The sequence below is a fragment of the Parus major genome, chromosome 6 (genome assembly GCF_001522545.3).
Source record: "Parus major isolate Abel chromosome 6, Parus_major1.1, whole genome shotgun sequence".
Classification (NCBI taxonomy): domain Eukaryota; kingdom Metazoa; phylum Chordata; class Aves; order Passeriformes; family Paridae; genus Parus; species Parus major.
The window spans coordinates 29,870,403-29,884,061 of record NC_031775.1 but is presented as its reverse complement, the minus strand read 5'-3'; the positions used below and the strand labels follow the sequence as shown (position 1 = coordinate 29,884,061).

The 13,659-nt window shown below is 44.2% G+C and overlaps 1 protein-coding gene across 1 annotated transcript in view; it reads right to left on the bottom strand.

The window, feature by feature from the left end:
- Positions 1–13,659, bottom strand: part of TACC2 (transforming acidic coiled-coil containing protein 2) — a 117,787-nt gene that overhangs the window by 87,725 nt on the left and 16,403 nt on the right. The window contains exon 4 of the mRNA XM_015633006.3: positions 904–6,507. Within this exon, the coding sequence (XP_015488492.1) occupies positions 904–6,507 (5,604 nt within the window). The remainder of the gene's footprint in view (positions 1–903; positions 6,508–13,659) is intronic.

Below are 13,659 nucleotides of genomic sequence, written 5' to 3'. Positions count from 1 at the left end.
TGCCTCCTCTGATACAGAAAAGAGAGGGACAGTGTGCAAGCAAGTTCTGAGGCTATAGAGGAAGCACTGACATGACTAGGTAAAGGGAAATCACCTGTTCTAAAATCATAATTATCCTGAATTAACTAGGATTATCCTAGTTTTATTATATCCTGTATCAAACTAGGAATTCAAACAGCAAAGTAGATGCTCATTAAAAAAATAAAATAAAAAAAAAGAAGTCTTAGCTTTATTAAAGCAGTTACTGCTAGGTTTGGAAAATAAATTAAATAAAACCAAAAAAGCCACTCTGAGGCTCCACAAGTCCTAGCTCAGAAGCATTCACATCTGAAACAACTCCATGTCATTAGAAACACTGAATAACACAGTGATCAAAGGCACTGTCAGTGCAATTATATTGTACTGGAGGATAAGAGGGAGGCCCAGACAACCTAACTGTGAGTAATTGGGTTACTCCATAGGCTTGTTTTTAAACACTGCACTACACCATGTGAATGCTGCAGGTCTTATTTAACTGGGTCACCAAAACTGAAGTAAAAGTCTCCTAACTTAAGGCTAGGAAGTGCAATTTGTATGCCTAACTTCAGGCTACAAGGTGAGAGTGCTGGGAAGCGTACGCAAATCCGCACAGGTACGGGCAGGAATCCGGCCCAGCAGATGGAACAGCTCAGAACTCTGCTCCTCAGCTTTTAAGACCTCTCTGTCCATACAAATATTATTATTTTTTTGTCATGTAATCCACATTTAGAAACAACATATATTTAAGATAAAGTTAAGAACAGAGTGAGTGACGTGCCCTCCCAAACTGCCCAGACAACGGGCACCTGCCTGGAAAATTGCACCCCTCTCCATCCAGCCCTGGGCTCCTGCCAACCATTTCACGTAGTAATTCAAAGTAAATACCTTTCAGTGGGTAATCCTGCCACAGCCATGTCTTGAAGTTCACTGAGGTCAAGGTTCTTAGGCTCAGTTAATGCAAGCGGTGATAGCTTTCCTTTGGCATCCTGGAGGGAGCTTTCGTGTTCTGAATTCATCTTGCTTGGCTGATTTCCAGCAACAGCGAGACCTGCACGTGCAGAATGCTCACCCTGCTCCATCACAGGGAGGGCTGGAGAGTGGTTTTTGTACAGGTCTGCCTCCTGCTCTTCAGTGCTGGTGTTTATAGCTAAGTCTCCCTCAGCAGTGACTAACATCCTTGCAGTACCAGTTTCAGGGATGTCTCCACTTTTCTCGTTACCTGTCCTTGCTGTGCCTAACACTGTGTCACTGCTCTCTTTCACATCTCCCTCAGTCATACTGCCAGATTCTAGTTTACAGTCAGTTTGCAAGCAATCATCCTGGCTTACTTCAGTTTTTAAGTAATCTATTAACCCATGCACGGTCACTTTCTTTTCTTGCTGTGCATCTTGAGAATTTCCCGATGTTTCCAAGCATTTCCTATTTACTGCTTCATCCTGTATCATCTGCACGTCACTCTGAGACCTAATGTCATGCACAAAATTGCTGTGAGTGTTTGCCTCCTGATTTTCCTCAGGTGACAGGCTGAAACTGTCTGGCAATTTTTCATGATTGTAAGATCCTCCCGGGACAAGCGTTGAAGCTGCCATGTCAGAGATGCTCTTGGCAACGTCTGCATCACCATACTCACTTTTCTCCTGTTCATTTGGCTTAGGATCCTGGCACTGTGCAGTAGGAAGACTTACATCCTCTTCAGAGGAAACTGGTTCTGCATTGCACTCTGTAATTAAGTTATTTCCCTCTGTGGCAGCAGCATCTTCTACATCCCTCCGCTGCACATCGCCTGCAGAGATAACAGCTCTGGTGGGTTGCTGCTGGCTGTCGGAACACGCAGGGAAGTTCTCAGCTGCTGCCCCATCAAATGAAGCTGGTCCTTGCCTCTTTATCTCTAAGCTTATTAGCGATTCAGGATCAACGCCACCAGCGCACACGCCTTCCTCTCTTTCCATCTCACCGCTCTCAGTGGGTTTGCCCGGCTTTTGCAGATTTTCCGGAGCTTGTTCGGCAGATGGAGCGCCATCCAAGCTAGGGACCGCTTCTAAACAGCCAGCAGGCTGCCTGCTTTCCTCAGTGTCCTGGAGACTTGCTGGTGGCAGCTCTGCCACTGTGTTTTCATGTTGCAGAGATTTGCCCTCGGCAGCTTTGCAGGAAATATCAGCAGCTAAAGACAACTCTTGCCCCTCTGCTTCTGAGGTGCCCTCGGGAGCCCCTTTGCCCGCCTTGTTTGGTTCTGAAAAGTTCTCAGCACCACAGAGTTCTGCTGTGTCCTTGACCACTGGACTCTGCTTGAAGCCTGCATGGTTTTCAGTCAAAAGCTGGGGTAATTCAGCACTCAGTGTGCTGTGAACAGTTTTTTTAAAAATCTGGCTGATGTGCTCCCTGAAGTCTGGGATGCTGGAGCTAATGTCCAGAGAGCTGCAAGTCAGAGCCTCATGCTCCCTTCCAGAGTTCTCTGCAAACTGCTCAGAGACACTGATGTCTGCCCTGGTTATGTTATTATTCTGTTTTGAAAGCTCTTCCATTTTTTCTGAATTCCCAGGTTTCTCTAAGATCTTACCGTACTTGTCATCTACGCCGATATTGGCTGCAATTTCCTCATTACAGCCTTCTCGTGATGATGAAAGGCTCAGCAGCTTCCCTTCTGGAGTAGGGAGTGCTAACAGAGACTCTGCTGAACTGTCACTTTGCTGTTCTTTGAAGTTGGGCTCACTTTTTGTTTTTTTGGATTTAATTGCAGAGATCTCTTTCTTCAGCTTCTCAGAACTGAAGTGTGATAAGTTTCCAGTTCTCTGCCCTACATTCAAAGTCTCTGACAGGGCAAAAATTCTGTCTCCATCACCCTGAAAACTTTGGTCTGGGCAGTCTTTTTCACTCACACACATATTCCCTGCAGAGATATTTTCTGAATTTGCTGCTTTACCTGTGCTTACCCTGGGTGAAGGACCTAAGGGTGCTGACACCTGAGGATCTGGGGGACCCTGCAAGTTAGAGTTCCCTTCTAAGGTGTTTTGGGGTGCTACAACTTCCAGCTCATTATTTAGTGATTTTTCCCCGGTACTCTTGTCCATGTTGTTTCCAGATTGCTGGCTGGGATGGCTGAGTGCAGAAATTGTAAAATCTGCTTGACAATAACCAGGCTGCTCTGTCACATTTTGAATGCAGCTGGATTTATGTGAGTTATCAGTGAGAATTACTTCCCTGTGCGCCTGTGAAGGTGAAGGAGATCCTTGTGCCCCTGGACTTGTATCAGGCTTTATGATCCTTGTTTCTGGGACAGAAGCACCGTCCTCACAACTCATCCCCATGTTTCCATCTTTCTGGGTGATTCCCCCATCAGCAGTCAGAATATTTTCAGGGTTTTTTGCCATTAATGGCATTTTCCTTTGCATTTCTGGACGAGATATTTGGGGATCGCTTTTCTCAGAATTATCAGAAGTATGTGCTATTTCTGTATCGCCTGGCAATGCCTGTGCTATGTTAGTGGCACTTGCTGAGTCCTGTGTCCCTGGGAGAGTGTTTATAGCATCAGCACAGCTTTCTCCAGCATTATCCTCTCTCCTGCACACGCTGCCTGGCTGCTCATTCCTTTCAAGTTCTTTACAAATCGTGTCTCTCTGACATGCTGCTTCATGCTGCCTCACTGAGATCAAAGAATTATCACCCTGCTCGGGCTTGCCTGAGTTCTGCTTACTGCAGCACTTTTCCTCTGCCGTGAGATGGGTTTTGTTTTGCTCGTCTCGCCAATTAAGCGCGGTCACACCACAAGTGTTTTGCCCGTGTTTGCTCACATCCTCAGTGCTGCTGTCATCCTTGTCCTGTTCTTTTGGCCTGTCAGAGCCACACTGGGGTGGTGCTGGACCTGGCATGGAAGATTGTTTGTCAGGGTTGTTTGAAGTGTCCAGAGGTATTTGTGGTAAGTTGCTGTGATTATCTCGGTCCAGCTGCTCGGGTTGTGGTGCCCTTCCCTTGTGCTGCTGATCATCTGCTCTCCTGGCAGCTGTCAGGCTGCTCTGCTGCTCAGCTTCTGCATTTGAACTCCAGCCACTGTCACCAGCAGCAGACAGTGACTGCTCCGCTCGCTCTGCTTGGGGAGGAGCTCTTGGAACACCTTCATTCTCCTGCCCCTCTGGGACACTGCGCCCCAGGACCTGCCAGGAGCTGCAGCTGTCCCTCTCAGAGGGACACTCATTTGCAGGGACGTGGCTGTCACCCCTTTCCTCCGTGTGAACTTGGTCATCTGTAAGTCCTGCAGCTTTGGGGGGTTCTGAAGGAGCCACCTGTGCATTTCTGGGACTTTCTGCAGCCACTTGCTCCAGCTGAGCTTGCACATCCGATTTACATTTATTTTTCTGAGCCAAGTCTTCATCCTCCAGAGAACTTTTCTTGGTGGTTTGGTGCTTGTCTTGTTGAACACTCTCATTTTGATTTCCATCCCCAGCACTGCTGTGTGCAGCTGCAGGCTCCTGCTCTGGATCTCTCTGAGGTGCTTTGGTGATGTGATTGTTCTGTTCTTTGGTTCCCAGAGCCTGTGAGGCCTCCTTGGTTTGTCCCACAGTCCTTGCCAACTCATTTAAGGCCTGGAAATCAAGTTTTAATTCAGGCATTTTTGCACTTTCTCCTGACTTGCTGGAGCTCTCAGGCTTTTCTTGACTCTCAGCTTTGCATTCAGATTCCAGCACAGTTTCTCTAGCAAAAGCCTTTTCCCAGGACTCATCCTGCTTACTCTGCTTAATATGATTATTCCCAGGGTGGAGAAGCAGTGAGCTGTGTGCCCCATCTAAACAAACCTTTTCAGTCCTGTTACAGCCTGACTGGTCCCAAGTTTTGTCTTCTGCCTCAGTGTTAAAGCAACCAAAACTCTGTGGGCATTCCTCCCTTGCCAACAGGGGTGAAGCCACGAGCTTGTCCCCCAGGCCATCTGGGACAGCTGGTTTCTCTCTGCTCATTTCTTCTTCAGGTTCACAGCCACGAGACTGGGAATTGCCTTCGGGTAATTTAAAGTTACTGTCTAAATTCAGAGGTTTCCCCCCACTTTCTTCCCCCAGGTCACCTGTTGAAGTGTTTTCACAAAGACTGAATTTTTCAGGATCCTGTTCCAAATGGGTATTTTCCATGTCCTGGTGGTGGCTGTTAACAGAGCTCAAAAGTTGTCTTCCTGCCTCACTTGAGCCCTCAGGTAATTCACTGGTTTCTGACACTTGTGCATCCTCTGTTTTGATTCCATTTTTACTTCCTCTTTCATCCACCCCTGTTTCTTTTTGATACAGCTCTGTGGATCTGCTCAAAGAAGTACTTAATGCATTTTCTTCCAGTAATAATCTTTTATCTACCACTGAATTTTCCTTGGTGGGACTGATAATGCTTTCTGTCTCAGAAAGTGCAGTGCTTTCTCTAGACACATCACCAGCTTTTATAATTTCATTGCTATTGGCTTCTTTTGGGCTTTCAGTTGTGACAGCTGATTTTTCTTCTTCCTCTCTCTCAAATGATAAAGGCTCACTGAAGTGCTCGGCACTAACAAGCTCATGCTCCTTTTGAAGCTCTCTTTGAAAAAGGGGTTTGTTTTTTTCAGAAGCTGTTTTCACTGCTTCACTCCTCGCTGGATCTTGAGAGCCATTTCCAGGCACATATTCCCTCGAAGGCTCCTCAGGCTTTGGTACCAGGAAGAGATTTGGAGGGCTAGAAGGCAACTCTGACATTAAAGTACAGGGTTCTGATTGCTTCCTTTTGCTTCCAGACAGAGCTGGATTTGCCTCATTCCCTTTAGCTGTTGTTTCAGCCCCCATCTGTAGATTACAGCTCTCAGTGAAGCCCTGAGCATTCACAATTGCTCCAAATTTTTCACTGTCTGAGCCTCCTGTTGCTGGATAATTTGGGATTAAGGTTTCCTTTTTCATTAGCAGACCCTCTCCACCATCTGTGTCCTGTCTACCTTGCTGCATTTCTGCCTGCAGCTGACCTACTTCCCAAACTCCTGGCTCCTGAGCAGTAAAACAACCTCCTGCTGCTTCACCCTGGGGAAGCGTGCTGCCATGTGGCTGCCTCATGTCAGCCAGCTGCTCATCCTGCTGAAAGCATCCCAATTCTCCCCAAACCATTGGTGTGGCTGCAGTGAGCACTGCCGCAGGGCCGGGCTCCAGGCGTGCCCCTCCGGGCTCATTCTCCTTGCTTTTGGTAGAGGAGGCAGCGGTGTCACCCTCAGATTGGGCATGTGCCAATCCCTCTTCCTTGTCATTGCCTGGACCTGGTGGTGGCTGTGCTGGGTCGCAGTCTGAGCTGTGTTTTTTGTCACCCCTGACAGGTTCTTTGGGCAGGCTCCTCTCCCTTGCTTCAGCAGAGTGCTTTAAGAGATGTGTTTGTCCTCCTTGCTCTTGCAAGGCAGTGCTCTGTCTCATCCCCTCTGGAGACACCGTGCTGGAAGAATTTGGGTTGGAATTTGGGCTGGGTAGCTCTTCAGCACCGTGGCTACTGATGCCTTCATTACTGATGCTGCCAACAATGGAAACGTTTATTTGTTTCATGTCAGTAAAGAAGCAAAGAATAAGAAGCAAAGAATAAAACCGTTTTGTGCCTCTGATGTTTCAAAGCCATGCAGTGCATGCACTGAGCTGGTAATCTGCTTTCAGGAGTTAAACCATCAGACACAGTGATTTAAATGCTTATTTCTCTGCCCAGTATGTTCCCAGTCCTACCTGAGAGCCACCGTGCTCATGGCATGCATTTTAACCATTCCAAAATCTTAGACAAGTGTGGGGAGAAGGGACACACATCTGACAGACTTCAGGAGCAACAGGGGAAAAAAAAAACCAATACTGGGAAAACCCACAGCACCTCAAAGAAAGGCTTTTTGTTTCTGCTTCTAAGAGACTACTTTGCCAAAGCTACACACTGCTGTTATCTGGCTGGACTTGAGTGTGTAGCAGAAGATTAAGAAGGGCCCATCTGCTGAATGTTTTCTCCAACACATCAGCAGAGTTGATTCTCACCAAAAGGTCAAAGGGCTCACCCTGCCCAGTGTGGGATGCTGCTGTGCCACGATCCACACCCGATGAGCTCATTTCACTGCAGTGTTTGATTTCAGTGCATCTAAGCTACAACCCTTGGTGTGCTCTCTTTCTCCACCCATTAGAGATAAGCTAGAAAAAAATGGAGTCAGAGATGACTAACTGCGAGAAGGAGAAGTTATTTTTAGTATTTTTCACTGTGTGGACCTCAGTTTTCCACGCTGAGGTTTGTAGGTGATGAAATAGCCTTGTTCTTCCAGGCCTGGGCATGGGAATATTTCCAAATGGATGTAGAATTGTACAGAGGAGCAAGGGGCAGTGTTTATAATGTGAAATAATGAATCCCAAGCAGGGCAGGACACAGAAAACACACTGCCAAGTGCTGAGGGAATCAGTGCAGAGCTGCACAAGGAGAGGTGGCTCAGAGCTTTGCCCCAGCCTAGCAGTGACAGGTTACATTTCAGAAATTCCAAGTCCCCTTTAGATTGGAGCTAGAAAAGATGCTTAAAACACCTTCTGTACAGCCAAGCAAAGATTGGATTTTAAGTAATCTCCAGAAATCTGAGAAGCCTCCTTCTGCTTCTCTGCCCAGGTTTCTCACACAAAATACTTGATGGAGAAGTGAGTCAGTGGCCAGCTCTGGGGTCCCTGTGGTTTAGGTTTGTGTTTGTGCATCTTGGGCTGTGCTACCATGCACAAAATGCACTTCCAGGTGGGGCCAAGCCCCCTCCTTATTCTGAGATCTGCCCAACAAACAATTCCTTTAGGGACAGCTACAGCTAAAGCTGAATATGAATCTGTCTTAGGTCCTGAAAACCTTCTTCAGAGCCACTGCAATGGAGAACAAACTACTCTTTAAAGAGCCACTGAAATTTGCCTACATTAAGCAAAATTAAGCCTCAAATCTAAGGTAAAATATAACTTACAATTCATATATAGTTTAAACAAGCAATGCTTGGCATGGGTTTGAACATTTAATTCATAACAATGATACATTTTATTTAAACTGTCAGAAAATGGTTTTGCCCAGAGGAATTTTTCTTTCCCTAGCACACTGAAAACAGAGTGAAAACACTCATCCATATCAAACTTACTGCCACCAGGAATACCAGAGGTGGCAATCCAGTATTTGGTGTCTGCTGACAACATGGGGCATGACAGGGCATGAGCAAACAGCAGGGAGACGCCAGGAGGTTTTCCCTAAGCAAGGAATACACTTTATTATTGACGTTAATTTTGCACTCAGGGACGCTTAATTAGAAGAGGAGGGACAGAAACCACAACACTGAACTGTGGAGGGGGTGGAGAAGTGGGAGTCAATTGTTATTCCGGCTTTTTGCTGTGTTGCAGGTCTATCTTTTAGTGACTAAATTGCTCATTAGCAGTTTTGTGCCCAGGGTTCTTCACCCTGGGATCGAGCTCCTGTCAGAGATACAGTGATCAGGAGGAGAACAAAATCCAGGTGGAGGGTGAGGGGGGAGAGCCCCTCTAACCTCTGTGAAACTGAGCGCTGGAAGAAGTAGGAAACACCATCTACAGTTACAATTGCTCCTTGTCATTCATCTTTAATCCCTGATTGTTTATTTATCATTAATCCCATCTGTCAGCAGAGCTGGTAAATGCACAGTAATAAATCTGGGATGGAAATGTTGGTAATGTTCACTGTATAGAACATTCATCATCATATATTTGCATTTTTCATATGACTGAATTTTCTCTAAGACTTTTACAGGCAACTTCTTTGTTACAGTAGACTTCTGTTTGCAGCTGTTTAATATGAAACAGTTCCAGACATGTCTGAAGTGGTTAAATATTCTTGATTTCAATATCCAAACCCTTGAACTATCTACTGCCATACTGGAGGCAACTTTGTCAAGAGCCATAGTAATAAACTTGTGACTTAGCAGGTTCAAGGGAGATGACAATCCTGTGAACTAAGTTCAGCATTACAAATCAATCAAAACAGTTTTTCTATATTCAATGTAGAATACTGAATTCTATATTCAATGTATATAATATGCAGGTATTCAATAATGCTGAAAAGCTGCTCATTTTACTCAGGAGCAGATGAAGGAATTGGGACAAGTTTGTAATTAACATATGCTGAAGAGAATTAAAATGCCAGTGCTGGCACAGGCTGTGGCAGTGAGTTAAACTATCCCTGTTAGAGTGGAGAAGCACAGATTCATTTTTTATTCAGAGCAGAACTGAAAGGTTTGAGTTCTCATTCAGTAGGACAGGCTCAGACTGACCTGTCTGGGTATCTCTATTTATGTTTCTCCCTCGGATGGAGCTGACAAGGAAAAACCATAGAGGGAACACATCCTACATCTTCCTTTTCATTATTTGCAATCTTGCTTTTCTGTCTGCACGACATGCTGGGGTTAGACAAGCATCTGCTGGGAATGCCTTAAGCACAGTTGATCCTGCTTTAGGGCAGAAGGATGGACTGGATGACCTCTTAAGGTCACACCTAGTCCCATTATCTTCCACTCTTTAAAGGGAATAACACTACCGGGAAATTACACCACATGCTGAGGATAATTCCCCTGAGTAAAACCCAATCTACATTAAATCAATAATTACTTTCAGGGAACATGTATTTTTAGACAGCCCATTTAGTACAATCAACATAAAGCTATGGCCCTAAAAGTTGGTATTTTTAAGCACAGGAAAATAAAGTATGTTCTCTTTTGTGGGTAATCTGACGTATCTCAATATAATTAAGGGGAAAATTCATTCCTATTTAAAACAAAACATGCAAATGACAAAGTATGGAAGAACATTTGAGTTCCTCATAGTTGATGTAGAGTTTAGGGCAGAAAAACTATTTTGCTGGGAATAATTGCTACATGTGACTGATGATGTTAAACAAAAGAAAATGCAGTCATTCAAAGACATAGGTACATCTGCAGCTTAAATTATGTGTGTCCCACTGCACTCAAGAGTTACCAAAGGAAACTTGTCCCTCATCTTAGAATTTAGGCAACACAGTCAAGAATTTGCAATTTCAAGGCCCTAACATACTAAGCATATGAATATTTTACTTTGTTGCAACATCCAATAACAACGAGTTAAATCTTTACACACCTAAAATGTTTGCCTTGCATATACAATTACCCAAAATTTGATTGTTTGGAAGAGCATTGCCAGTTTAGCAATTGATTTTTAATACATGCAGTTAACCTCTTCCACCATCAGAAGATACCGTGGCAAATCTGAATTTTTATGGAAAAATTTAGGAGTCCTGCCCAGTTACAAAACTGTTTATTAGGCGAGCACTGCCTGCTCTGTGTTTTGGGTGTGAAGCTGTAAAGGGTGTTAAGAAATGGATGACTTTTGGTGCACATCCCATAAATACTTCCAGATTAAGAGCCATACCCAGCCCATCAGCCATTAACACTTGAAGTCCCAACTCCCATTTCTCTGTTTTGTCATCCACAGCAAAGACAAAGAGCCAGGAGATAAAACCAGCAGCAGCCAGACACAATCTGTGGCATTTAGCATTTACCATCAGAGTGGGAGTGTGTGTGGAGGGAGGGGGTTACAGATGCCCAAATATGATAAGAGTACTGGATAAACAACAAGAAATGAAAGTACCACAACATAAAATTGTAGATAATTTAAAATTTCCACTTCTAATTCCTTTTCTCCCATTCTAAAACATGCAGGAGGTGTTGAAAGGACAGGCAGCCCTCCCAACCCAGTCACTCTCGTGAGGGAAAAACATCAAGTGCCAAAGCCTGTGGATCCCAGAGGTCACATACGGCTGCCATTCACTGATGTAACTCTGAGCCTGAGTGATTCCATTCCCAGGAGCCTGAAATCTGAGGATGAATTTAGAAGGCACCGAGGGGAACAAATGCACAGCCAGCTCTGCAACCACAGCACATGTACAGCTCCTCTCAAATGTTCCTGTTCTCTTTCCTCTGACACATGAGAGATCAGTGCCTACGTTTTGAGTTTACACATTTGGACCTGGGTTAAGGAATCCTGCGTTTTAATCTGTCCCTAAGAGGTACTGAAAGTCAGTGAGGAACATGGAATTCATTTCCATATTCCCTTCCAAAAACAAAGTGACAGTTTTAGAGACAGAACCATTCACTTTTTGAACTTTTCATGTAAACAAACACATGAGAAATCCATCATCGCTAAAGGGCTGCTAACAGCAGCCAGACTCCCCCACCCTCCCTGTGCATCTAAGCTTTCAGGAAAAGGTAGGAAGCAGGAATAATGATCCATACCATCCTCTGGGGAGCCATCCTCCCCTTCTCCCCCACCCCCGGTCACTTTTCACCTCCTTCTTCCATACACAGAATAAAACTCAGACCCTGCGGTATTTTAAGCACGACCAAACTAAATTATTCTAACATTAAAGAGCCAAGCTGCGCTGCAGGGATCAAACACGTCCAGGTCTCCCTCTCCAGTTCCAGGAGTGGCTCCTGGTGTCCATGTGAGATGTTTGGAGTGGCAGCAGGGAGCAGGACTGTCCCAGAGCATGGGTGGCAGCTGTGTCACCCCACAGGGGCCCTGTGTTTTGCACTATGGCCATGGTCATCCTCAAAGAGTCCTTAACCCCCTGCACTGTGTCATCTTTTAAATGGATGCATCTGCTTCTTCTGAATGTCCTGGGAGAAGTGCCTCTGTCCAGCTGAGGGTTCCCCAGGCTGTGCACCAGGAGAAGGGCATGGTCACCACTGCAAAACCCGAGGCTTCCTAACTCTGCTGGCTCTCCAGCATTTTATTCCACGTGGAAAATTCACAGATTAATTACTGATTAATTACTTATTTTCAGCACACAGGACCAGCGTGTAGCAGGCAAGAAAAAAAACTGGGCTGCAGCAGACAATTATAAAGTTAGAGCCACAGACATTTTGAGTTCCAAATGCCAGGAATTTATGAGCGACTTGTGAGAAATTGTGGAGGAGAGAAGAAAGGCACCCAGAGGAAAAGCAAACTTGGTAATTTTCCACCCAGAGATCCTCCATCTGAGGGTGGCAGGTCACAGGCTCTTGAGGCTCTCAGAGTTCAGGGTGGAAAAGATGCGTTCAAAGCAGCACAGGGGAGCGAGTTAAAAATAAACAGCTGGAATGTGGAACTTCAAAGATTTTCCGTTTATTGTCTTTGTTTCTATTTTGGCAGGATGTAACTTAAAAGACACCCAAAACAGGCATGTGCCAGCACTTTCAGGAGTAAGGCTAAAAAACAAGTAATTGCCTCAGCTCCCGCCCATCTATTAAGTTTCCTGAAACAAGAATCCTATGAATCCTTTCAAGCTGACTCATCCATGTAACATTCATCTCCCACCAGTCAGAATTTTGCATGCTGCACTGCAAAGCTGTTTTAGCCAGCTTGAATATAAATCTAAGTGTTCTAGGCACTCACATCTTGAAAAGGAACCCTGACAGAACTCTTTACGCTGTTTTTGAACAATACATTTTTTTAAAATGCAAATTATTTACAGATTAGGATAAAGTTACTAAGCTAATGTTAAAAAAAAAAAATAATTAAAAATTAAAAAAGCAAGATTGCACTTGTTGCAGGCAAGCCACAAATATTCCAAGCCCAAGGTAAGAGTCTCCACTGCACCAGGTGGATGCTGGTAAAAATGCTGTCTGTTATTGTGAAGTTCCACAAACAACTCCAGTTTGCAGAATGATAGTTATGATAGATCTACTGTAATTATCTGCACTTAGCACTATTCAACATTTCCTCTCTTTTCCCCCCTTTCCATCCCCTACATGCTGATTAGAACAGCAGAAAATTATCATTTTGCTGTCACACATCAGAATGCATCATTTTTTAAGGTAGTTTCCTAGTTTATAAAAAAAATATGTTTTCTTCAGTAGGACAGCGTGGTTACACACAAACAACAGTGATTATGCACAATACCATCAAAAGAAACAATAACTAGAGGATTTGTGTGGTATTTGTTAACTGAAATAACAAACAAAATTCATTAGACATTAAAAATCTCACCCTGTCCAATTTTACACCATTGCTCCAAAATTTGATTTTTTTTCTACTTCCTGGGAATGAGGGAATGTTTTCCCTCATTAGAGGCACTCAAAGACAGGAGAAATTCACCCAAGGAAAAGGTGTTTCATGTATAGACCTGGTGCTCAATAGTAGAGTGATGCTGGATTATCACTTTACATTTCATGCCCAAATACCTTTATCACTGTAAATTGACTTAGCAGTCTCAGTCTTAGTCCTGCTCACACTCTATTATTTTCAGTAGATAATTAAGATGTGCTAGTGGCAGTCAGAAGAAATAGAATTAATAGCAGACATCCTCCTGTGTCAGAGCTCCACAGCACAGTCAAACTGTCCCTTCCAGAAAACAAGCTGCTCTTTTTTCAGAAATCCTTTTAGATTATATCACAGGTCTGAATTTCCCTGAAATGTACCCAGTGTGGTCAAGGATGATCTTATTTAATACCTAAATTAGGACTTCAACTGTCACAAACTGTTGCACAGTATCAATAATAGTAAAATAGACTGGACTACACTGGAATAGAATAGTATAGAATAGAATTAGAACAGAATAGAAGTGAATTAGAACAGAACAGAACAGAAGTGAATAGAAGTGAATAGAATAGGATAGGAATAGGATAGGAATAGGAATAGGAATAGG